At 35.2% G+C, this 26,895-nt stretch overlaps 1 protein-coding gene across 1 annotated transcript in view; it reads right to left on the bottom strand.

Annotated features, from left to right (window-relative positions):
• The window catches only part of LOC149572638 (phosphoinositide phosphatase SAC2-like), a 118,552-nt gene that overhangs the window by 44,436 nt on the left and 47,221 nt on the right, over nucleotides 1-26,895 (bottom strand). Inside the window, exons 4-8 of the mRNA XM_089813749.1 lie at nucleotides 14,320-14,542; nucleotides 1,019-1,095; nucleotides 713-900; nucleotides 504-601; nucleotides 96-229 (exon numbers count right to left, since the gene is read on the bottom strand). Of these exons, the coding sequence (XP_089669875.1) occupies nucleotides 96-229; nucleotides 504-601; nucleotides 713-900; nucleotides 1,019-1,095; nucleotides 14,320-14,542 (720 nt within the window). The remainder of the gene's footprint in view (nucleotides 1-95; nucleotides 230-503; nucleotides 602-712; nucleotides 901-1,018; nucleotides 1,096-14,319; nucleotides 14,543-26,895) is intronic.

Raw genomic sequence — 26,895 nt, 5'->3', positions numbered from 1 at the left:
TTCCCTCTACAAATAACCCATTGAAGTTTGTGAAACTCCATAAAATATACGAGATCATACAGATCCATTAACTATAGCTACAGTTAAGCACAGACCTTCTAAAAAATTTATGTAAATCCCAGTGTATGAACTTCAGCTGACTATCCTCAGGGAGATCTTTGTTGATTTGTTTAACAGCATTGGCAAACTCTGCACATAGAATACTTTCTCGAGGCTTCTTTTCATGTCCCTGCTTTGAAAGATAAAATATATTAGTAGAAATAAACATAGAAACAAGGATACAGACAAAAGGATATTTTATGCAATCAATAGATCTTTTAAATCTTATTCTGGAGAAGGGATGGGAGGAAGAGGAAAATTCTTGTCATGCCACAAGTAGAAACATAATTCTGTAAGGACTACTGTCTATGCTTAAAGATTACTGTAAGAAAAGTCATATTTCTCATTAAACACATTTGCAGCAATAGCTGAACTCTTCCTTTTCTGGAAAAAAAAAACCCTACCTTGATAAGATTCAAAACAATGATAGGATTCCCATATCTCTTTACAAGGTTCTCAAAATGAAGTTTTGTAGCCTGATATGTCGGATCCTTTTTTTGTACTGAACAAGATAATAAGTTGTTAGAAAGCATACACCTTGTAAACAGGAAAAACTGTGATCACCACATGGAAGTGTAATCTTAAATACATGCTGTAGAATTTGACGACATACATATAATATCAGGCTTTAAATTTAAGCGTGAAGTTTCCTGAGACCAGTATAGGGGTATTGAGCCTCGATGCTGGACAACAGAGCAAATTTGCCGTGGACTTTCTTCAGACACATCTTCAAAAAGAATCTGCTCTGTTTCGACATCATTTGCTACTCTACCTTTATCATTAACTCCTCGTTTCAAATACCTGTTCAACAATTAATAAAAAAGTGCTAAGAAATGCCCCAAAGTTACTTTGTATTTCTTCGTTAAATAGCTTCATCCGGTCAGAAAATTGTATATAACCTCACTCAAATGCATTTTACCTTGTTCCAGCATAATGCCTTGAACGCCTGGCAATGAGAGCCAAAGTAAACTGTTTCCCAGAAATCAAAAGTTTAGCCTGATCGACACAAGACAAGACCCCATTTGAATCAATGTCAATTATAAAATGTAAGGATAGGATTCAAATGACGTTTCCATTCTTAATAAAGTTATGAATATGAAATAATGGAAATTAAGGAATTCATGGGCAATAAGGCCATAACATTCAAAACAATGCACATTCAAATAGATTACATGTGTTACATAGAAAAGATGACAGGAAAGGAGGCATAATAGATCTCAAATTGTGAGGATGTTATGTCTGTTTGCAAAGTTTTGATAATGTTACGTTTGTTTACCCTTAAATTACACAAGAACCATAAATTATCATTTATTGACATTATTTGCAAGTCTCTTATATGTTATTGTCAAATCCACACATCATTCAGCCACTCTCTTGTTCCTCTGCTTGTTTCTTGATAAATATCCACCCTTATATCCTAAAGCACCCAATTACAGGCCAAAATCATGTTAGATACTTGAACGCACATCTGAAGAAACAAGAACATACAGATGTCATGGACAACGAATAGCCATAAGAGCCCCAATCCATTTCCGAGATATGTCAAATGGGGTCTGCCAAGAAGGCTCCCAGTTGACCTAGGCTTAAACTAACTTGTGTGCATTATTCTTTCTCCCTATCATTATTATATGAAATTGCCAGATAAGCTCAGTTTTCCATTCAATATCAAGGCATATATTCACCAGACAAAAGCTAAAAAACTAGGTCAAAGGAGTATGGGGTAGTTAGTGGTGATTATGTCAAGTATCAAGAAGAACTCCCATTCTACAAATTTGTCTGCTGAGAGATCAATGTGACTAAATTTTGCATATTCTCGAAAGCCTAATATTCAATATTAAATTATCTATGCCAGTAACATAGGATGCAATTGTGGAACAGCATGGATGGCTGTGCAAGGTGGAGTCCTGCTCTAGAAAGAGACTAGATGCAACCAGTAGATTCCAGGCACATACACTATTATTACTATTAGTAATATGTAAGCCCGCGAGGTATATTAAAGCTAACAAGGGGAACCCATATCCCAGGTTACATGGGTATACAATTAGTTACACTTACGGATGTTGGGTTGCAAGTATGTAATTGTGTGGTGTGTAAACTGTGATAGAAAAATAATATAGTTATACAATCCATTTTCCACAAGCTGGGCATCCATACAACCAAAATCAATTCATTACAGTTTATTATTTTTCCCAGAACTATCCTAAATGATATACCATCTGTGCATAATTTTCTAGCGCTTACTGTTTTTTGAGACACAAAAACATAGTTCCAACTCCTTGTAAAGCCATTGAAGATCTACAAAGCTTTTATAACAGCTTTGTCGACTCATGTATGTATGCAGAATAATAATCACTCCCGACAAACAAACGTAAGAGTAGATCTCATACAAAAAATAACACCAAGTAGATTGATGAAAATAAAATCTGTTCTCTTTCTTAAAGACTTGATGATAGGAATAACAGAAATATCCACATAAAATCAACAATCAAAGGTTACCTCCAAAAGCAACAATTGGTGAAACCCCTTCGAGGTACATTTCCATAATTACTAGTGATACCTGAACCAACAATAATATGCTGCCAGATCTCCTTGATACATCATAAGATCAAGTTTTTTAATAAAGGTATAATCTGCCTGGCTTAAGTTTTTAAACTTCGTGTTTTATTTTACTGTTTTACCTGCCTCCTGCATTGTTTGGTTTTCCACATTCATGTGTCTTTCTTTCATTCTGAATGCTAAAATGACGACAATGATATATTCCTCGTGATTCACATGACATATTTCTAACATATTGAAAGAGATTATTTTTATAGTTTACATTTTTCAATTGAGTGATCTCAAGGACCACATACTATGCAACTTTTAAAAGGGTAGTTTCTTTTGCGCATTCTATTACAAAATTATCACACTTGCCGCGTATATGACATTAGAAAATGGATCACCGCATCTTAAAAGATAATAATTGCTGTAACTTCGTGATCTTTGATTTCAAGTGAATCTATACCCCAAGTTACAAGGGATTTCTTGTTTCAGCACTGACTGCTTTTCTTCTTAGGGTTTATCATTTGCATTGAATGATCAATGGGAAATAATAAATCTCATTTGTTTTGATTGACATTGCAGATTAGATATTACAAGGTGATCAAAATCTGGACATCCTTCAGCATGACACTTTTATCACCAAATGTAAGATTTTATTGCTCTTTCTCTTTTTCTTCTTTCGTCATTTTTTGAACACTTGTCACAACCTGAACCACGTGCCTTCCCCTCATCAATTTCTAAATCTGTGGCATCTAACTTTATTGCTCTACAGATCTTCCCAAAGTCAACAGCTACTTAAAAGAGAGAAAATAAGAAGTTGAGTGTTCAATCCACTGTGAAGCCGAACTAAAACAACAAGTTGCTATTTACATACATCTCATGAATACCATTGTATTTTTTTGTATGTGGACTGAGGAGTTGTGAGTTGCCTGGAATGTGGAGCCAGCAACCCATAAAACCAGAGAAATTCCATGGACCAATAAGATGAGATACAAAATGACTGTCTCTTGTTACTGTAAAGGCCTCTGCCATCCATAGTACTCGTGACCTTGGTTTGTTCTTTCCACCCCTAAACTTGAGGTTGTCTCAATTGATGACTAAAAAGTTAAAAATAAATGTGCTCCACGTATAAAATATATATTTTACTGCTTTGTGGGATTACATATTTACCTTGAGGTGTATGAAAGTATTTTCCAGTTAGATTTGAATTTTAGTTGTATCTTTTAGCTGATTAATGATAGTCCTGGAATCAACCTCCGCAAGTGAACTTCACATCCCTTTCTAAAGCAGGGCATTCAGACATGTTAAAACGTAACCCAAGAGATTGCATGTATGAGGTCACTAACTGGCTGGTTAATGATCGAATGATCCTCCAAATTTATTCAGATTTTTCTTAGAGGCCAGAAAATTTTTGAGCTTGACCCGACCTATCAGAGGGACAGTCTAAAGTTTAAACTGCTTAGGACAGATATTCATGAACTTGAACGAAAAATAGCCTTTAATAGCCCAACTGTGAAATATCAAATTCAATTAAAACTGGTGGTCTCTCTACCACTGCCTATGATGATAATTGATGTCTAAGTGACCAGTTCGGGTTCGGGTTCAATGGTTTGGTTCCTAGGTTCGGTCAAAATGTCTTTGGGGATCGGCATTGTTTTGGATTTGACAGTACAAAAACATATTAAAATCAGAAATATATACATATTTGCAGAAGTAATTAAATTCAAAATACACCACCAGATCAATAGTCAAAAAACATAGCAAACGAGTAAATGTGCAACCACGTTCATAGACAAATGTTAGTCAAACTTGAACGTTATGATATATATTTAAGTTAAAAAACTAAGTTGCTGATTTGGGTTTGAAATTCATCCAAAATTGTTTTTGGTTGGGTTCAGATTCGTTTTGGGTTTGTTCATACCGGAATATATATATTATGATATATATTTAAGTTAAAAAACTAAGTTGCCAGTTCAGAAGCGAGTTCAAGATTTGGGTTCGAAATTCATCCAAAATTGTTTTTGGTTGGGTTCAGATTCGTTTTGGGTTTGTTCGTACCGGAATATATATATATTATTTATTTTTATATAATTTAACATTATTATAAAATAAAAATACTTGTGTTTTGTTAATGACTTAAATTTTGGCTCAAAATATTAAAAAATATAATTTAGAAAAGCATAAGTAAAACATATTAAATTAAAGGTTATTTTTAAAAAAACTATTTATTATTTACTTTTGATTGGCTTCTTACATGGAGCAGGGCCACTTTGCATCTATTTTATAGGCATGAATTTGCCACGGGCAAGTAGGGAGTTTTAAAATGTTATGAATGGCATCCCCACTAAAATGAATATCTCACCAAGAGGAACTAGGATGTTTTTTTTCAAAACACTTAAATTTCTCACTGCTGCTATAAAATCCCCCAACTTGAATCCTACAATTATGAGACTTAATTCTCTAACATGAAAAAAATACAATCATTTGGCGTATGAATTTGCCACGGGCAAGTGGGGAGTTTTAAAATGTTATGAACGGCATCCCCACTAAAATGAATATCTCACCAACAGGAACTAGGACGGTTTTTTCCAAAACACTTAAATTTCTCACTGCTGCTATAAAATCCCCCAACTTGAATCCTACAATTTTGAGACTTAATTCTCTAACATTAAAAAAAAGAAATCATTTGGCATATGACTATAATAATAATTAATTGTTTGTCCACCACGTTGTATGGACACACGTATGACCATCGCAGTGCATAAGTTTTCTTTGTGCAGGCATTTTATGGATGATCTCTTTGAAGCCTCTATGGTTTGCATTCACATTTTAACGTCGACGTTGTCACACTTGACCATGAAATATTTACACGGTAGTGCATCAATCATATCAGTCGATTGTAAGCCAATATCTTTTTTGAGGAGTCACACCACATATATTATACTGTATCATTACCCTGAGATTCATAAAGGTGAATCTAGTTGAAGGTGTGTATGAATGCATTTCTCTTGGATGTGGAGTCCAGGCAAAAGTTAGAAAGACGAACTGCTGCAATGTGATCAGAGTTGTGTCTCAACTTATTTTTAATATGTATTAGATGAATATCTCTCTATAGATCATTTGACTTGGGTTTACTTGACATGAGAATCACCTATGATTATGAGCTCTATAGACTATAGGCTGAATAGACCATGAATCACATTTCATAGATAACAACTTGTTGACTATAATATCCATGGCTCTTCACAGAACACTGTGATCTCTCTTTCAATACCACTATCATTTTAAGTTTATCATCACTCCCATGATTGCATCCTTGTACACTGTCCTTGTTTGGTGCAATATCAATGCATATTGAGACTTTCTTTTTGAGTTCATAGGACCTTGAAAGGTGTCAAAAATTTGGATAAGGCTTAAGTTGTCCTTCAATTAATGAACTGGGCCTATGATGTTCCAACATGCTTGTTGGTGGGCAATGGCAAATGACCTATGTCATAGATGACCATAAACTCTTATTAATGAGTGGCATAGCAGAGATATAGAATTTCTTGTCAGTTTAACATGCACGAATGCATGTGATATTTGAAACTTTTGTTTAATTTTTGTAGGTGTTCTTCAAATATTTTACTAAGCATAAGTATTATTGTCTAGTTCTCACACGATCACCCCATTGCAAATGGGGACCCCCTCTTTTCACTTGGTAGTAGAAGTAGTGGTCTTGGATGGTCATTGTTAGAGGCAATTTTCAAGTCTCCAAGTCTAAGAGTTGAGTTTGAGAAACTTTGGCTCACTGGCATCAAATTGAAGTGCAAACTCAAAAAGACAAGATCAAGATGGAATTCAAAGAACAAATTTTGGCACAAGGAAAAAAAAACAAAGACTATTAAGTGGAGAAAATTATCACCAACTTAAATTTCCTTTGGAAATCCAAGTTCCCTAGGAAAGTTCCAATTATACGAAAGATTTCATTACCAAGAAAATTATAGCTATGAAAAATCAAGATTTCCGAACTACCAAGAGCAATGAGAAGATCTCCAAATTAAAGGTGGATAAATTTTGAGAGGATGAATCGATGTGGGAATACGCAATCATAATTGAAGGCTTGATATTGTTGAGTATGAAGAAATATTTCTTTGTCAACAATGAATTGATCTAGTCTATGAGATCAGGATTCTCAAGTGGCACCCACTTGTCTTCAACCAATTGAAAAATTTCAGTTGTACGTGTCCGAGCAGATTCAATCATACTATGCCAAGTGTACATGTAACAGGCATCAGGTGCCTCTACCTAATCTATTTTCTCATTGGCTTTCAAAAGGACCATAAATTTCTCATTGGCCCCCAAGGTGGTGTCTTCATGTAATTGGATGAGCATTTAATGATTATAGCAGAATGAATTGATCTAGTCTATGAGATCAGGATTCTCAAGTGGCACCCACTTGTCTTCATCCAACTGAAAAATTTCAGTTGTACGTGTCCGAGCATTCAATCATACTATGCCAAGTGTACATGTAATAGGCGTCAGGTGCCTCTACCTAATCTATTTTCTCATTGGCTTTCAAAAGGATTATAAATTTCTCATTGGCCCCCAAGGTGGTGTCTTCATGTAATTGGATGAGCATTTAATGATTATAGCAATTAGATAGATTAGATTAATGTTGGCATAATTTTCGCCCTTGATATTTAGCCGATCTTGGACCTTCATTATAATTGAACAACTATATAAGGCCAAGGCCTTCACATTTGTAACATATGAGATTAGAGAGGAGATTAACAATAGATTAGAAAGTAGGGTAGGAGAGGAAACTTCTTGAAATTCTTTCCATAATACTATCAAAGTAATTGTTGATTCATTGTTGGTCTTCATGGTGGATTACTTGTGTTGCTTTGGAGTATTGCATGGTTTCCACATTTCCTCACTTAGCATAGGATTTTAATTCATGTTGATGAAAAGTAGTTTTTAGTTGATGGAAGATATTTTAGATGCACCTTTGGTGAACTTGCTTAGACCAAATCACTAGCTACTTGTTAATTGTAAGTACACCTTGTGTGGTCGAATGGCATATTTATGAGCTTAACTTCAATTACTACTTGCACATTGATATGCATCGATGAATTGTGTTAACAAAATGTTGACAGTTTTAACATCTTACATTTACTTAGGAGATTGCAATCACTTGGTTGATGTCGATGGCTAAACTACGTCTAGCAGAGTCACAAAGACATCCAAAAATTCTTACAATATAGGGGTAGAATAGTTTTCTAAACCCTTATCCTTTGAAGTCATTTGATAGGAAGAAGTTTCAAGTTGATGTCCGTTCAATGAACAACGTAAGTCCCTTTGTGATAACCAGCATATCACATTATTATAGCTAAGTGAGATTCCACAATAAGAAGGAACCTTGAGGTTGTCTCATTTGATCACACAATCCATCTACATTGTTTAGCAAGTGAGCATCCTTATGCAAGAGACAGTTGAAAATTTGGTATTTCATCTAGGAATGTTAAGTATTTGATTCTAAATGTACATTGTGAATGGACACAATGCATCAATCATTAGCCGCATTGAAGGATTTGGCTGTTTTGTCTACTTCGTTAAAGATTTCATAAATATTAGTATCTCTACCATTACGTAGCAGATAACAACATCATGAGGAAGAATAAATATGTTGATATTTTTGGTTTCTTCCTAAGTTGACGATTCGGATGTGGATGCCTGATTTTTTAAATTTTTAAATTTTTTTTTTGGTGGGGGGATGCAAAAGCATGCATATATATACTATCACAAGGTTTGAATTCAAATTCAAATTGTGAATCATAAAATTCGGATGAAATTCAACAATGGTAAAATTTTGGAAAAAAATCAACATTAAATTTAACTTATATATATTTATTTATTTCTTAAATATAAATAAAATTGTAAGAATAGTTTGACATTGTGAAATAATTAAACTAAATAACTCAACATTATTTTAAAATAAAACAATTTTATTATAAATAAGAATTTTATATTAAATATCATAAAATTCGGATAAAGTTCAGAAAGGGTAAAAATTCGCTAAAATTCGAACTTCATGGATGAAATTTGGCATATCTTGTGACTCAGTATATATATATATATATATATATATATATATATATATATATATATATATATATATATATATATATGCAATCATTAATATTTTAAAATATATAGTTCTAGACAATTATTATTACAATCAATTTGATCAAATTAATTATCAATATTTATAGTTTAATATATAGCTTAATAAATAAATTACGATATAAATTTTATTATAATATTAATCATACGTTTATTATATATTAAATATCAATATAATTAACTAAGAAATAAAATAAACTATAGTAAAAAAATATGTTCATCATATTAACATATGATAAACCATTGTTGTCTCTTCTCAATCAAATCTATTCACTGTGTAATGTCCCCATCTTTTTAGCATCTTAGTGGAGTTCTTAGCCTTTACATTCTCCGAAGGGTAAGTGGAGAAATAAGGAGAAATTGATTAAATTAATTTCTTATAAAGTCATTAAATAAATTTAAATTAAAAGGTGACTTTATATTTAATTAATTTAATTAAAAGTGACTAAAGAATAAATAAATTAAAAGATTCTTCTAGGAGGAGGAATTAAATATTATTTTATTTCTTCTAGAAGGAGGTCCATCTATTGGAGGAAAAGAATAAATAGGGAGGGCAGCCTCATTGTTGAGCATCGAATGTGTTGTTTTTAACTCTTTCGGATAACTTGTGGAGCCAAGAGTTTCTGCAATTGCTATATAGATCGTTGGGAACGAACACTCACATTGATTTGCATAACTGAGGTGGTGAAATATCTTCCGAAGGGCTGCGGGTGTTGGAGAAGACAAATCAGTCCTTTCATTGTGCCAAATTTGTGGCCTAGGACCAGATTTGTGGAGTAAGGAATAAGTTGGATATTGCTACAGGAACTCTGCTACAGTAACACTGCTACAGTAACACTACTACAGTAACTTGCTATAGTGTCGTCGCTACAGTAATTTGCTACAGTGTCATTGCTGCTACAGGAACTTGCTACAGTAAAAATCCACATTCCCTTGAGCAATTTTCTAGGTTCCTATCTATTTCATTTGTAATGCATGGAGGATAGATTTGAATATTTTAGGGCATGTAGAGATCATTTGTAATCTGATTTATATGAATTTAGAAGATCATTTGTAATCGGATTTATATCAGAATTTTACATCAGAATTGTTGCCCTAATGTCTAATTGATGTAGATGCATATTTTCTCATTTGTAGTCAATGCTCTATGTTTCAAAAAAAATACAAAAACATTTGTTGTTGATTGTTTGGTGTTTTGCAAGCATACCAATTAAGGTTTGGCATTTAGAAAGAAATCAGAGTTTAGATCTGCAATATATATATATATATATACCTTGTGTGCAAAGTGTTCGACGAAATTCTCAAGTGAGCAATCAGAATTGCACAGGAAATTACAGTGGTAGAAGAGCTTGCTTGCAAAGTGTTTGACGAAATGTCAAACAACTGAATTAAAGAAGAAATTGGTGTTTGACAAAGGTATAACCGGTTGGGGTTATTACGGTGGTATCAAAGCTTTGATCCTGCCATCCTGGAGGGTTGAAATTTCATAAGCAGCCACAACAGCAAGGTCACCTTAGGGTTGTCACTCGTAGGAGATCAGAACAAGAGCAAAATCAGTTTGAGAATATACCCATAGAAGAAATGGGTGATAAGGGAGAAGAGATGGCAAGAAATAAAGGAAAAGATGGTGGAGACAATAAGAAAGAGAAGCACAAGAGTTCTTTAGATATTTGGCAGCGAGCTGCAACGGATAGTTGAAGCTTTATGACAACAATATAGAAGATGAACCTACAAATCAAACAAAACCAAGTCCTAGATGCTAACAGGAGTATAGTACAAAGAGCTTCCTCTTGGAACATTCATAGGCCTACACGCCCTACCTTTCTTAGTAATAAACATGAAGATGATAATGCTGAAGGAAAGGCAACAGTTGCACATCATCTTATAGCAGAAAATGTTGAATGGGAATTGTTGACACCAGAGGTTAGGGAACACCTGAGCTTTGACAAATTTCTAAGTCAAAGGAGAGAGCATTACAAGAAAAGGCAAGATCGAGGCCAAGAGACCAAAACAAAGATCAGAAGCATGTGCCAGCAGTATCACATGACCTATGCTTGATGGAAGTGGGAATGTTAGAGCTTAGTCTTGGATTCATAAGAACCTTTGACCCATGATAAAGGAGAATGACTTTATGTCTGCTAGTTCCAATAAGGTATGTAAAAGTTTGTATGATGAATTTGATAGACATGCAAATTTGAATCAAGAAAATAGTATGACAATCTCGGGCGATGATTTGTCTACATCATTCTTACAAGAGGTTTCACAAGAGGTTATGGAAGTGATTGTGGGTGTTGACACTCAAGATACCGGTACCATGAATGGAGATTTCATAAACACTTCTGATTTTTATGACATCAGTTATGAAATCTTGCATCCACAAGGGCCATATGCTAGCCTTGAGATGTCACTTGGTAGTACTCAAGAAAGGGGTATTGATGACACAATGTATGATGTAGATTCATGCACTAATGAGTCTGATTCTTCAAATCAGACCTTAGCAAATGAGTTTGAAGATTTAGTTGTTGGCATGGAGCCCCAGGACTACGAGCTAGAGGAACATGCAGTTGAGTTATCTGTTGAAGGACATAGCAGCAGTACCGTGGATGTTGATGTGCGCATGGACAATAGCACACAACATAATGCATCTAATTCAGATTCAATTCAGTCAGGGAGCTTGTTTTGGAATGGATAGTTACAAAGACCTCATCACTTGATTGAGCCACTTAAGGTGGATATGAAAGTTGATCCTCTACATAGTAGAACAACCTCTAGTAATTTGATTACACATGCTGAAGGTAAATATTTACAATGGCATGATATCATTACTGATTTGTTTGAGGACAATTGTGTTATGCACCACCATTCTCCTTATAATGAAAACATCAACACTATGATAACATCCATTGATGGCAGCCTTACACCTATCGTTAAACTAAGAGATATCAATTATACAAGAGCTACTTTAACATACTTTGGGATTAAAGAAGTGAAGAAGTTTAAAGAAATGAATGATGAATGGTTGCAAAAAGGTAAAATTGCTAAATCGTTGGCTGCCAATGTGAGACAACATCTTCAAGAAGTCAAAGGAAAGGTCTATCTCCTCAGCATAGCAAGGAAAAAGAGGATGGATAACATTAGAAGACTCTTATTTCAAACAGAGAATGAATCTAAAAATGTACTTGGATCCGACGACAACAATGAAGTTGACAAATCTGGTCAATTAAAGGATTTGGTAAAGATTTGAAACATGAAGGAACAAGAACAATTTGAGGGTTCTTCATGTGCGGTTGAAGTTGCTCATAGCTTGGAGACTCAATTGAAGGTGAAGAAGGATGAGATTATTGCAGCATTATCACATAGTAACTTGCTACAGAATCATCTCTATAGTAAGCTGCTACAATAATTCGCTACAGTGTCATTGCTGCTATAGGAACTTGCTATAGTAAAAATCCACATTCCCTTGAGCAGTTTTCCAAGTTCCTATCTATTTCATTTGTAATGCATGGAGGATAGATTTGAATATTTTAGGGCATGTAGAGATCATTTGTAATCTGATTTATATGAATTTAGAAGATCATTTGTAATCTTATTTATATCATAATTGTTGCCCTAATGTCTCATTGATGTAGATGCATATTTTCTCATTTGTAGTCAATGCTCTATGTTTCAAAATAAATAAATAAATTTGTTGTTGGTTGTTTGGAGTTTTGCAAAGTGTTTGACAAAATTCTCAAGTTAGCAATCACAAAATAAAAATCAGAATTTGCATAGGAAATTACAGTGGTATAAGAGTATGCTTGCAAAGTGTTTAACAAAATGTCAAACAACTGAATTAGAGAAGAAATTGGTGTTTGACAAAATTATAACCGGTTGGGATTATTACACACTACAGCCTAGGACTGTTTTTTTGTCTTGTCGTGTGTGTTCATCTACGGGATATGGATGAGTAGGGGCAAACATTGTCTAGGCCAACAGCCATGGCGAGGAGTTGTTCCCATTGCCATGGGATCAATCCAGTTGTAGATAACGGCAAGACCCGACTAGATGATGTATGTTTCTGATCCAATCATTTTGTTCCATTCTCAAAGGAGCCTATCTATCTGCTTAGCTCAAGTGGAATTTCTCGGACACGACTTAGTAGAAGCTCGATAAATAAATTCCCTGCCATGCTTTATGGGTTACAAGTTCAAATCTTGAACAGCTTCAGATGGATGCATCTAGGCAGCATCCATAGGGCTTTCATTCCTACTTCTGCCTCCCCCAGCATCCACTTCAACCTCCACTACTTTCCTGGGCGCATTGGCATCTGAGCTTTCTTCTCTATGTTTGTGTGTTTGTGTGTGTTGCGGAGGGAAGGGGGGATGTGAAACAACTAGATCACACAAGTATGAGCATCTCTTCCTTTACATAGCGGCCTACAAAATTATGGGGAAGAATAAATATAAACCAAGAGAAATCCTTTGGCTCAGCTGCCACAAGTAGCGAGAACCAATTCATCAATATCACCAAAAAGTTGAGACTAGCTCCATCACACTTCTAGAAGATTTGAAGTTGAACCTTCATGACTGTTATATAGTCAAGGAACACACAATCATCCTCACCAATTGAGTTACAACCCTTTGGTATTGAAGAGGGCCACCGATGAACAACATTTTTGTTTTAAGATTTGCAGTTTTTAAAACCTTGTGCACATAATTTGGGAATTAGTGATGCCGTAATTTAAAATTGAGTTTGGTGTCAAATTTGTTGTTACCAACATTGTCGAATAGATAATCATATCAAAGGATTGATTATTAGAGTGCTTGAAAATGCACTACAAAGTTACTCAGTTATTAAAATAGAAAGTGCCAAATTCGTTGTTATCAACCTTGTCGAGTAGATAATCAGATCAAAGAATTGATTATTAGAGTGCTTGAAAAGGCCCTACAAATTTACTCAAATGCCAAAATAAAAATATCATCCTGTTCATGAAGGCAGACAGCAGAACAAAATTAAAGTTTGTGGAAATGATTTTGGAATCATTTTGCAGAAAAGTTGCATGAAAAAACATAGCTTAAAAAAACTCCATAAACAACGAGACAAAAAAGAAAAACAAAAAAAATCACATAGAAATACTGCAAGATTATTGATATAACTAAGTGATGAAATGCATGTATTATGGAACTCCTCTTGGAAACACAATGATTACTGTCGATAATCAGCCTTTAGAATGAATCTATACATGTCATGCAAAAATGAACATGATTTACATCATTAATTAAATCCTTGAAATTGCCAAAATCAACAATCAACCACGACAAGACATAACTCCAACAGCTCTTCACATGATTGCAGAAACACTGCTGCATTTTGATGTGTACAAATTAACAAAATTAGAAGCTCTCCATGAAGAATATTTACCAAAGAGTAGGCCGTAAGTCTCTTCAGCTAAATTTCAATTATTTCATCTATAAAAATAAAAAAGTTCAAACAATTATAAACACTTCACATTAATATATTACCAGACTTAGTTACCTGCTTAAAAAAACCATATGCCAATGCCACTGTCCAAAGTGTGTTGTTCAGGGAGTTGCGGATGCGCTGAGTCAAAAAGTCATTCCATACAAACATTGTTTCAAATAGCACTTTATCTGCCTCGTCATTACATAGATTCTTTTGCAGACTCCTGGTGACATGGTATGTGTAGCTGAAAAAGAAGTCCTTTGTAATATCCACAGTACACAGCAGCTTCTTGTATCTATTACACCACATGGAGGGATGCCAAAAAAATATAGATCTTATGATCTCAATGTGTTGAGGAAACTAACATAAAATATAAATGGCAGAAATTAATCCAGTCAACAGAAGATTTCCAAGTACAGTGCAGTCCAAATAAGATTTTAGAATATCTATTTACTATAATAAGTACATATTTGTACTCAACTTCCAAAATAGTTATATATTCCATGAAATACATGTCTTCATGATAAGATATCAAAAGGCAGCACGATAAAGCGCTTATGACCAAAACCTTGCAACATTCAAGAAGTCGTGCTAAACGATTACCTTATTGAGTAAAACAGCTATATAAACATAAAAAGGTAAACAAAACCCCTTCATCTGTGTCCCATACACATCTGCTCGAGAATTTATCATGATTGTATTTTAAACAAGATTAAACAATGCAATGTGAATTGTATTTCAGATCAGTGCAGCAGAAACCCTCACTGAGACCAGCAGTTACAGTCGGATTCCTTCAAGGAGACATAGATAACATTATTATTTTAATATTAAAATTATATTATTGTGATAATATAATAATTATATTATTATTGATAATATAATTATTGGGACCAACTTGGAAGACTGGTGTCCCTTGATGAAGGGGCACTGCCAATAGGTATAAAGATTAAATCCGCATCTGTTGGCAATTAAATTATATACACACCAAAAACAACATGGTATCAGGGCAGGTGACAGTGCAGGAGTAATTTTCACAGGCAGATCCACATTGATGGGGTTATCTGCCTTGGATCATGAATTCGCAGATCATTCTTCATCATATCCTGAGCAGTACTAAGGAGTGACCACCTCAGAGATGATAGAGATGGTATATTCGTAAAAGGGGGAATTATCAATGTGTTGGTTTCAGACCTTCTTGTTTGTCAGTTATTCATTCCTATCGCTCTGTGTTGGTAGACACCTGCGTTATTTTGTTTGGCTTCTCATTTCTTCACAGACTTCTTTTCTATCGGGATTCTCTTATATATTGTAAGTGGGACTTAAAATTTTTGTAAGAGTTGAAATCCCACAACAAATTGCAGAAGAATGTCGAACACTTCTTTGCGTCTTTTCTATTCACAGAGCCAAACACTCCTACAGCCATATGTCAGACAGAAGATTGAAGTTTCTATTCTGTGATTTGAAGAAAGTTCAAAACTGAATCTGCACATATGGAGTAGTCTGACGCATGGAGGAAACTGGTTGATTATCGAATACTGAGATAATGAAATAAAATGCGAGTATCATAAGTAAAACTGTGAAGGCTGTTTCACAAGAACATATGTGGCTCTATATTCATTCTAATGTTATCGCAGCTTTATAACATTTGGTATTATGGCTTGCAGTGTGAAACAAATTCTGTTCTATTGGATTATACAGAGACTGAAGGTTACATGGCAACATTGTTTTCCTCTCTGCATAAGTATTGTCGAAGACGTCAGAGACTGAAGGTTACATGGAAACATTTTGCTTGGTGAGATATGATAATATTACCAAGTATTATCGTATTAAAATGGAAGGGGTGGTGCTATTTACTTGAAGATTGATATTGGCTCATATCAAACAACCTGGGAGTAACTCCAATCAGAAGTTGATGGAATATTGAAAATCGAGGAAGCATCATTGTCTCTTGGCATCACAATATCTTAGTGTCCGCTAATTAAATCATGAGTGATTCATATGATCTGAACAGTTTAGTTGCATATCATTGTGAGTTTGGGGAATACCATGGATTCTCATATTCGCATATTGATATATTGACACGAAGCAACAATAGTCATTAGCCAATGATTATTGGAATTGATTCAACCATAAAGTCAATAATACAGAGTTATGTTTAAAAGCATAAGTCAAAATAAGTATGACTGCAATAATAAGAAGACAAACAATGATGTTCGACTTAATTGATGTGAAACGTATTTAGAGATCAAATAGAAAAACAGCAACATATGGTGGAGGATTATGGAAGATTGCTTATGTTCTTGGTCTAGTATGGAACTTTAAAGACTTCACAACAATGAGATTAATCTGTAAAATCTGCAATTGTAGTCAATACATAATCAGATCGGCATTTTATTAAAATGCGATCATAGTATAATTCTAAACTAGACAAGGAGATGTTAATATAGCAAGATGCAAATTTATTAGGAAAAAAAAAGACCAATACACACGGCATTAAAAAAAATGAGAATGATTAATTAATACATTTTGACAGCAACTTTAATAATTAAAAGGTATGATTGTTAAAGTTACAACCGATTTGATTAAAAGTCAAAAAAATAAAGGAAAGGCAAGACTGTGATTGGGCATTGAAACAATATGACCCTTCCTTGAAAGGTTACTTAAGAATGTATAGAAGGTCTGCTTTTTTGCATTCATTCTATAGTGAGTTGTGTAGTAAGAGGAAAAGAAATTGAAGTATGAAGGGTGTGTAGAAGAGACAAGATATATATACTTATACATTCCAAATCCAAGAGTGTGGTGTGCTTAATTTTGAAAATATTAATCGGACACAAGGAAAGTCCTAAACTCTCAGCAGCAGCAGAGGAGGCTGATTCACTCATCATTGGAGCCATTGGAGACAATTCAGTCCTGATTGCATTCTTCAAGCAAGATATCTTCAATGGTTGGGACCATGTGAGCAGGGTGTACTTCCATGACAGAGGGGGCAGCTAGAGGATCTGTTTCAGTTGACCACCAAGGATGTTGGTCATATTGGTTTACAGTGAATATACCATGTCGAGATGGTTTCTCTAGTGATCAAAAAATTGTAGCAATCAGAGGACTATGATTTATGGGACGGAGTCCCATTTATGTAGGCTAGAAGGCTTTCTAAAACCTAGGTCGTGATATTCTTGATAGATGGATACTTGGTGAGCTTAGGATCCACCAAATGCAAACTCTAACCTTGATCTCATTATAGGTCAAAGCATGTGGAGATCAAATATAACAATATTGAAGATATTGTGCAATGGAATGCTATTTAGTTGAGGTACATTAGCACTGACAATCAAATGGTTGATATTCTCACCAAGCCCCTTGCCAAAATAAAATTTCTGCATTTTTCGAGACAAGCTTGGAATTGTGGAGAATGAAGCCCTTGTTGAGAGGGAGTCTCAACATCAGTAATTTCTAGAGATGTACTATAATGCATTCTTCTCTATGAGGGAGAAGTTTGAGGTGCAAGCCCTTGTTAACGGAATTTTTTTTGTAAGGGAGAATTTTGAGGTGCAAGCCCTTGTTAATGTATTAGTCCCTGTGAGAGAGAAGTTTGAGGTGAAAGCCCTTGCTCCACCCTCTGGGAGTAGCCAATGGTGGATCTAACCTCTAGGAGTAGTCATGGTAGATCTCGTGTGAGAGACACTATGACTTAGCACTTGTGTTTAATCACCCTCTAGAAGTAGTGATGTGATCTTTATAACATCGCCCATTCGCAATGGGACCTCAACTCTTTCTAACCTCAGCTAGCATCCTCCCAACCTACACTACAAATCAAAGTATTATCAGCCATCAAAGCACACAGAACCTTGTTGGAAGACATGAAACGGACGCAACCCCAAGCATAACGTGAGATATAGAGAAAGGACAAGGTTTGTGGAAGGCATTAGGCATGCTCAAGATGCAAAGAAAGGCAGCCTTTTAACTCTGCGAGCCTGAACATAATCTGAGGTTATATGCCTTCTCAACATTTTCTTCAGGGACTTGGCTCTAGCATTTGTAGTTGCAGAGAAATACTCAAGTAACACCATACGCTACAAAACCAAGGAAGAGTTGCAGTAATACCCCATGTGGAGCCCATGCACATTGGGCACAGTCTTGAACGAGTGGAAGACATTTGCCATGAATCAAAAAAATGAATGAAAAAAAGAGGGACCATGATGAGAAGCGCCAACTTTGGCACATTCAATAAAGGAATATGAACACAAAAACATAACCGAAGCAAGTGGACCGCAAGTCAACCTAGGTGAAGGAGGGTAAAACCTCTCTAAAATCATTAAAACGCTGAAAACCCCGCTTTCTCATCATCGCTGGCCATAATATCCATATGGCCACAAAATTTTCTTGTCTTGGATAAAATTCTTGACATGTTGAAATCCCCGCCCAATTCCCCTTGTCGGGTGCACCTTTAACTAGGTCATGGGTTTTGCTCCATGGCGGATAAAATCCATGACATGCTCAAAAATCTGCCAATTCCCTTTCCTCAAGCGCAAAATGCAAAGGGTTGTGGATTTTTGTTCCTTTGGACAAAATCCATGACTCCCTAAAAGCTCCGCCAAACTCTGTAGTTGGAGCGCATAATTGTATGCACCTTGGAAATTTTCCAAAGGAGAAATTCCTTCATCATGTCCAAAATGTGCTCAAGTTAGCCAACGAATTTGTGAAAATGGGAAAATCTCAAAGTCAAGAAATTTTTTTAAATGGAATTCTAGAAAATTAGAAGTTTTGGAGAGCAAATTCTCGAAAATCCTTGAAAAATCAAAAATTGGGAATCAAAGAATTTGAAATGTTCTAATTCCCTAAAATCTGTTTTGGAAATCCAAAATCCAATCTAAACTCGATTTGTTTTTAGAAAAATGGAATTCTTGAAAGGGATAGAGTGGATTTAAAGCAATTACTTTAATTAGATACTGATTTTTATCAATATTCAATTAATAAATTTTGAAAATCAAAAATTACTTTTTTTGAAAATGCACCTGATTGTGAAATTGTGTTTTTCAGATTTACATTAAAAATTAAATATTAATTTTATTAATATTTAATTGATTATTTTTTGAGAAATAATCTAAAAATTCAAAAAAATGAGAAGAATTGAAAAGAAAAGTGATTTTTTGCATTTAAATTTAGAAATTAATTAAATATTATTTTAATTAATATTTATTTATATAATTAATTTCCAAAAAAAATCAAATTTAGATAAATCATGACATAGCTTCTTCATGAAGTTAAAAGGGTAAGATTGGCAACTTTTTTGTAAAAGGAGAAAAATGACAAGTAGTAGTGCCAACCAAAATGGAATCTTGGAAACCAAATAAAGTTGCTGCCTAAAATTAACTTGTAATCATAATGGTGGCTTTTTATGAAGGGGGTCTATACAAGAAACTTTTTCATTCTTTCATTCTAAGACAAAAAATTTAAGAGCAAATTGAGAATGAAAAGTTTGGGTTCTAAGGAGCTTGTGAGAGAGTTTTGAAAAGGATTGTGAATTTCATCAGAAAGAACATTTTTCAGTAAGTAGGAAAAAAGAACACATTTCTTGAGAAAAGCATAGAATGCAAATTCTGAGGAGAAATCCAAAAATTCAGACGAATTTCCAAAATCTTCTCTTCTTGGAGAAATTAACTCTGCTTTTTTCTTTTTGCATGTTCTTATGTATGGGTGCTTTCTATTTTGCAAGAAGAAGAAATGGCAGAACCCAGACGAACAGGCGAAACTAGAGGACAATTGGTAAAGAATGAGAAGAGAGGATTGTACCCTAAATCGAAGATCATTTCAAAATGGGTGGAAATTGGAGATACAAGCCTTGGCGGCCTTAATTGGAATGAGTTCAGTCGGAGGATGTTTGGATACAGATACCATCAACCTACGCATTTGGCCACTAGGATCATGAACAATGGAATCATAGCTGCAATTGGTTTCCTTCCAAATTTTCAACATCTAGAATTAATCGTGGAATGCACAATACATTGTAGCGCCAAAGACGGAACAATCAAGGGTTCAGATGGAAACATCCTCACAGACTTCTCTCTGGCATCCATATCTAAGCATTTGGAATCTCTTCACCCTCGAGCATGGTGACAGAAATACAAGAGCGGGTAATTAGAGTCTACGTCGTTGGGACACAATTTTGTGAGGAAGTCGTCAATAGGAAATGGTTGAAAAAGAATAGATCCCACCATTTCAAGATTCCCAATGAGAGTAAGTGGAAAAGAAATGATGCTCAAGGTATTTTTGTTATCCCCCATTCCTATAAATTTGAAGCTTGGATGTGGTAGTTCATTGAGCAAGTGACTAGAGAAGTCAACAGGATAGATTAGGCTGGACTCATCAATGACAATATGAATGATCAACTGATAAATTTGGAGCACACAAGGAAATTTTATGAGCTCCTACATCATCTATATGCTAGCCCGAAGATGAAGTATGATGGACTGAGAAGCAATGAGCCAATCAAGAGCGGAAATCAACATTTGAAAGCTCATGAATGCTACCCACAATAAAATCTACATTCTAGGGATGACTATGTTAGAGTTAATAATGTCTTTGCCATGCCTATTGTCAGGACCCTACAAAAGAGGGTGCATATGAGATTGTCAGTTGGACCAATGAAGTTGATAGAAGATTATGGAGTCTGCTTCATTCAATTCCCAACATTTCCATACATCCAAGTTCAAGGCTTTTCTTTGAAGCCATACAAGCTTCTGAGTTACCCTACTAATAAGCTGGTCTTGTTCAATCTTACTCAACAACTTACAATTTATGACAAGATTCTAACGGGAAACAAGAAATAATGATTGCATTTCCCAATTTCTATAGGAGATAAGATAAATTATTAATGTCCAACAAGAGACCACAAACGGGCCTAAGGGACTGAGATATAAATAGAGGCCAAAAGGCAGCAAGACCACCAAATGGTGTACGAGAAAAAGAAAACCAATAGAGTAAGAAGCAAATAAAGAGAAACAACTGTTGATATTTGATAGCTTCTGTCAGAGAAACATATATATAATTATATGAGTATATATATATATATGAAAGAAATTAATACAATATATGTGTGTGTGTGATTACATTATTATATTAATTATATGATTAATGAATGGATGTGTCCCATTAAGGGACATGTCTATTCATGGCTTATACTCAATATAGATGTAAGTGATTGTTGCATTTGGAAAACACATACCTAATAAGGCAGTGCTTAATACATTTGCAGCAGATCCATGAAAATTCAACATGGTATCAGACCAGATTCGAACTTCTTAGAATTGCATTGGCATTTTCGAACTCAATGTCCAGATTGTATTGATTTACTATATGGGAATGACCTTTAGGAATGAGGAAAATACAAAATATCGGGATAGAAATTATAGGGTAGTGGCAAGCGCAAAATTTACAAATTGACCAAATAAACATATCCCAAATACAATGAAGAGAGAAAAAACAAGCATTGGATTCGTAAGACGGAATGATGTTTTTGAGAACCAAATTTTAAATCTTTCCATTTGTTGTCCTACACACCACAACTAAGTCTCCTCTAATCGCTTATCAAAATGTGTCACGAGCCTTGTAAATGTGTTGCTTGTTATTGGAAAACACACTGTGAGAAAGATTCAGTCGCAGGACTTGTACCATTACAAGAGTCACGATATTAAAATACACATACAACAAAATAGTACCATTACATTTTCATGTGACTTGTTGGTTTATTTCCTAGATTCTATATTAAGCTTCTATATGTTCAAATGAATATAATACGTACGCTCAGACTGGAACACAAGTTATGGATAAAATAAGAGATTCAAATTGAATGGAAAATATATAGATGAAATAATACAAGTCATCTGGGCTTAATGCCTTATCAACAGAAGCTAAACTTGATTAAAAGGCAGGCTCTATAATACTAAGGATCGAATTGTAATGTTGTTGGTATACAATAATATGAATCATCCCACAATTTGATAGTATAATGGAACTCAACTATGAAAGGAACTCGGTCATGAGTCAATGCTAGACAGAAATAATTTTGTTTGAAGAAAACTTTGGAATTAGCCCAAAGAAATTAATCTCGATAAGCATGTGCGATAAAGCATTGAGGAGTCTGCGCTCGCAAACAAACTATGATCTTGTCAAGCTCTCTATGACCCGAGGTCCCTATTGAGCCCTCCAACTCGTCGTGCTCCAATAGACATCTTCCTCAACTATGACACAATGTCTCTTCTTTGCTGCTATTTTAACGGCTCCATCGTGGTAGGAAGGTGATAGAATAAAAACGATGAGGTTTAATAGTTGACGTTGAGTGAGAAGGTGTATGATAGGCTTAACCAATTCCAAGTAAAGGTATCTAAGGTATGATGCAATATGATATTTTAATTAAGACTAATGACTTATAATTATGTTCATCAATTAAGGTACGTAATGATTATTTATTTATTTGTATAATATGAGAAAAATAGATGATGCATAATATCTTGTTTTTATTCATTAGTATAGTTCACTATATATATTATATATAATGTGTATATATGTATAATATGTATAACTGAATATAAAAATACAAAATATGTAAATATAATCAAAGTATATATATTCAAATTAGATATTTATCTATATTACATTGGAATGATCTTATATCATTATGCAAAATTATCCTTGAGTATTATGTTAGTCTCTCTCTTATTAAGTTATTTGTAATTTCAATACGTACTATAAGAGTTATTTGTCTTGATCTTTTCCTCCAAGAATATTATTACAGGAAGAGAGAGATTGAGATTTAGAGGGAGACTAACATTTCATTAGAGGAAACCTTGAAAGAGAGGGAGCAAATAGAGGATATGATTCAATCAACCTTCAGTAATCTTGATCATATTGATTCAGAGGGAGTAAACCATGTTGAGATGGATTTTCACGTGATCAATAAATTGTATCACACAAGAGGATTGTGATCCATGAATATTCCTCGTGACAGTATGATTTGAATGGGCCTACCCCCTGTGTCCACCATGAGGAAGTGACGACTTCCAAATGATGTAACTTGTATTTGCAGAAGTTATTGTAAGGTGACAATCTTACAATAACTTGTATTATGAGATCAAACAAATTGAGTATATGGTGAATGTCTTGCATCTCAACATTTTGGAAAGCCATGATTTTATTTCGTTGTTGAAACTTTCAAATAAAATGGCTCCCACCTATGCATTTCAAACCTCAATCCTGCCCATGTGTTTCAAGCTTCAACTCTCGCTCACTGCTCCCTGTCCTGCGATGGTGTGGAGGATGCCCATGGTATAGTGGTTGCCTCTGTTGCGGCCCGCTCTCTACTACATCCGCTCATGCGGCTTCCTCCATCTGTGTGATTCCTGTGCCCCCTCCTACTATGGCTAAAATCGTTGCCGCAGGATTTGATAATGTTGCTCTAGCTGTGGATGCCTTTCCTGATGTATCTCGGGTGGTTGTGGGCCGATCTATTATCTCTTATGTAGATGTAGTTGCTTTTGAAGCAGGTATTAATGCTTCGGTTCAAAGGAAGGGGTCTCATCCAACTGTGGTTAGTCGTGCGGTTGTCCCTGTTCCTGTAAGTAATCCGATACTGCTTAATCTTGAATCAAACATTGTTGATGAGATCAATACATTGTGGATGATTTCTCTACTACTGTTGCTATCTTTCGTTTTAGGGGTTTTTGGCCTTCTCTCTCAGATTTGCATGCTTGGATCTCCAAATTTTGGGAACCAATCATTTCAAAATTAGCTCAGATCTACCCTATGGCAAGGGGTTTTTTTATTGTGAAATTTGCTAATGTTGATGACAAGAATTCCATCCTGTGTCCTAGTTTCTCTGCGGAGGAACGGTTCCCTTTGATTGCCAAACCTTGGTATCTGGCATTTAATCCGACTACCAAGTCCTTTAATAGATTCCTCTTTGGGTTAGGTTGTTGAATCTTCCCCTTCACTTATGGCAGGACTCAGTCTTGGAGGCTATGGGGGAAGCCCTTAGGGATTTCTTATTGGTTGATTCGGTCTCCTCCAATGTCTATAGGACAACGTATGCTCGCATCCTTGTGGAGATGGATATCTGTAAGGGGCTCCTTGCTATGTTGAAGTTAGCTTCTTCATGTGGTTCTTGGACTCAGCTTCTTGATTATGAAGGTATTCCTTCAGATGCAAGAAATGTCATAAAACTGGCCATCTCGCTACTCAAAGCTCTTCTAATAAGGTTAGATTGAAAAAAATCACCTTCTTGGTGGTTGGGGGTTTCAGATGATCACTATATGGTTCAGAAAGTTGCTTCGGATGTCGATGGGTTGGATAGCTCTTCTCATATTGATCTCACTTTGGATGAGGATTTTGTTGATGTCACTGATGATTTGCATGTTGTCCCTATGACGGTTTTGACTCAAAGTGTTGATGTTGATCTATTTCCAACTGCTAACTCTGTTGTTTCAGTCCCTTTGACTGCTTCTAGTCAAAATTATATTGTTGTTCCTTTTGCTACTAACTCTGCCCAAAACACTGTTGTTGGTTCTTCTGTTGTCGGGTTTTTGGGGGTTAGTGGGGATTGGCAAAAAGCTGCGAGGAAGGTGGAGGATGGTTGGACTTCAGTTAAAGGTAAAAAAGGAAAATTCTCCAAACCTTTATTTGATATGGCTTTACGTTCTCAAAAGAATAGACCAAAATGTAAATCTTGATGATCAGTGGTATTTTGGGTTGTTTGCCCTCTTGATGGGAACCTTAGTGTGTCCCTCTAGTTTGTTAGGTGGGTCTCCACAGTTATTTTAAGATTCCCATTGTTATATCTTTCATGTCCCTTTGTACAAGGTTTCGGGTCCTTTTTCTTAATTAAAACATTCTGGAAGGCCATTACTCAAAGAGTATTTGGTGAATATCATTAATATCCTGGGAGGCCAATACTCTTAATATCAGATGTGATATCAAACCTTATTTTGAGTATTTGGTGAATATCATTGATATTCTGGAAGGCCAATACTGTGCATATCAGATGTGATATCAAACTTTATTTTGAGTACTTGGTGAATATCATTGATATTTTGGGAAGCCAATACTCTTGATATCAAACCTTATTTTGAGTATTTGGTGAATATCATATGTTGATATTCTAGGAGACCAATACTCTTGATATCAAAATGATGGATATCTTCTAATCAAAGACATCCTTAATCTTGCTAACATGTTATTACTTTGAGGTAATACATGTGTTTATCCTCCCTAGCTAAGAGGGAGTGTTGGTGTTTTATAGCTTCTGTCAAATAAACATATATATAATTATATGAGATATAATTGAGATATAAATATATGAGAGAAATTAAAATATAATATATATATATATATGATTGAATATATTATTATATTAATTATATGATTAACGAATAGACATGCCCCTTCATTCATGGCTTATACTCAATATAAATGTAAGTGATTGTTGCATTTGGAAAACACATACCTAATAAGGCAATGCATAATACATTTGCAGCAGATCCATGAAAATTCAACAACGCCACACAAGAGAGGCTACAACAACACGAAACAACTAGTTGTCTGTAGTCATCAAAAAAAAAAGCTCAAATTTGAAGGATAATTGTCCATGTGCGAGGAAGTTCGAGCCCATTGCCGGAGAGAGGACCACTATCGCTGATGGTGTATGTGCACTGATCTGGTGTGAGTAGCAGTGGACAAGCTCCCAGCCCACTTGGTTCCTCTAGGAGAGGTAACTGAATTGAAGAAGGAAGTGATAAGCTAGTGAAAGGACGCAAGTCTAGAGGGCGGTAACTCCCATAGAGTCAAATCCCGAAGACGGAAGGCCTCCTAGAGATAGAGTGCAGGGCATCGTTGATCATCATAACTGAAGGAGAGGGACTTACACTCTCAAAATAAGAAATGGAACCTCCCTCAAATCCCATAGTAGATCGGAGAATAAAATAGGAAATGGATCTTAGTCTCAACCACACCCATGTCCAACACTAACAAATCCACCCATCTCTGTGGGTCTGGTGATCAATTTGGATACAGTGGCAATGAGAGCCAACTCTGAAAGAGCCTAACTGGATACGTAAGGCATGGGGCCACCACTGGGAAGAGTAGTAAGGTCAAACAATAATGCCATCCTAAATGTCAATATAGTGTTCCACATAAAAGGCCATACAAGGGTGGAGACTCCCCCAACAGGTCGATCAAAGTCAAGTGAATAAACCTCCTGTAGATATCCATCTTGGTAATCTCATTCAACTCTAATTGAAGGGGGAGGGAATGAGCGGGAACGTAATGGGAATAATGAAAGGGAGGAAAGCGGTCAATATCAATACCCATGGACTTGAGGAGACTAGAGGCTTGAGCATACTAGCACCAAGCACAACTAGTAGGGTCTGAGGCCACAACCGAAGCTGAGGTACAATAGGTCAAGTAGGAATAATGGTATTTACCATCAACAAAGTCGGCAAAGCCCTTGAGTTTGTGAAGTAACCAAACCAAATAAAACATTGTGCAAATTCTAAAGGGGCGAGTGGTAATGGTGTAGGTTCAATCGGATTGAATTAATCTAAAGATAATCCTTCTATGGTTATTGGTTAATCATCAATTAGACAAACTCACACATATCTA

Source organism: Cupressus sempervirens, chromosome 2 (genome assembly GCF_028749045.1).
Source record: "Cupressus sempervirens isolate cs-2001-9-10 chromosome 2, ASM2874904v1, whole genome shotgun sequence".
NCBI lineage: Eukaryota > Viridiplantae > Streptophyta > Pinopsida > Cupressales > Cupressaceae > Cupressus > Cupressus sempervirens.
This window is presented reverse-complemented; position numbering and strand designations above follow the sequence as displayed.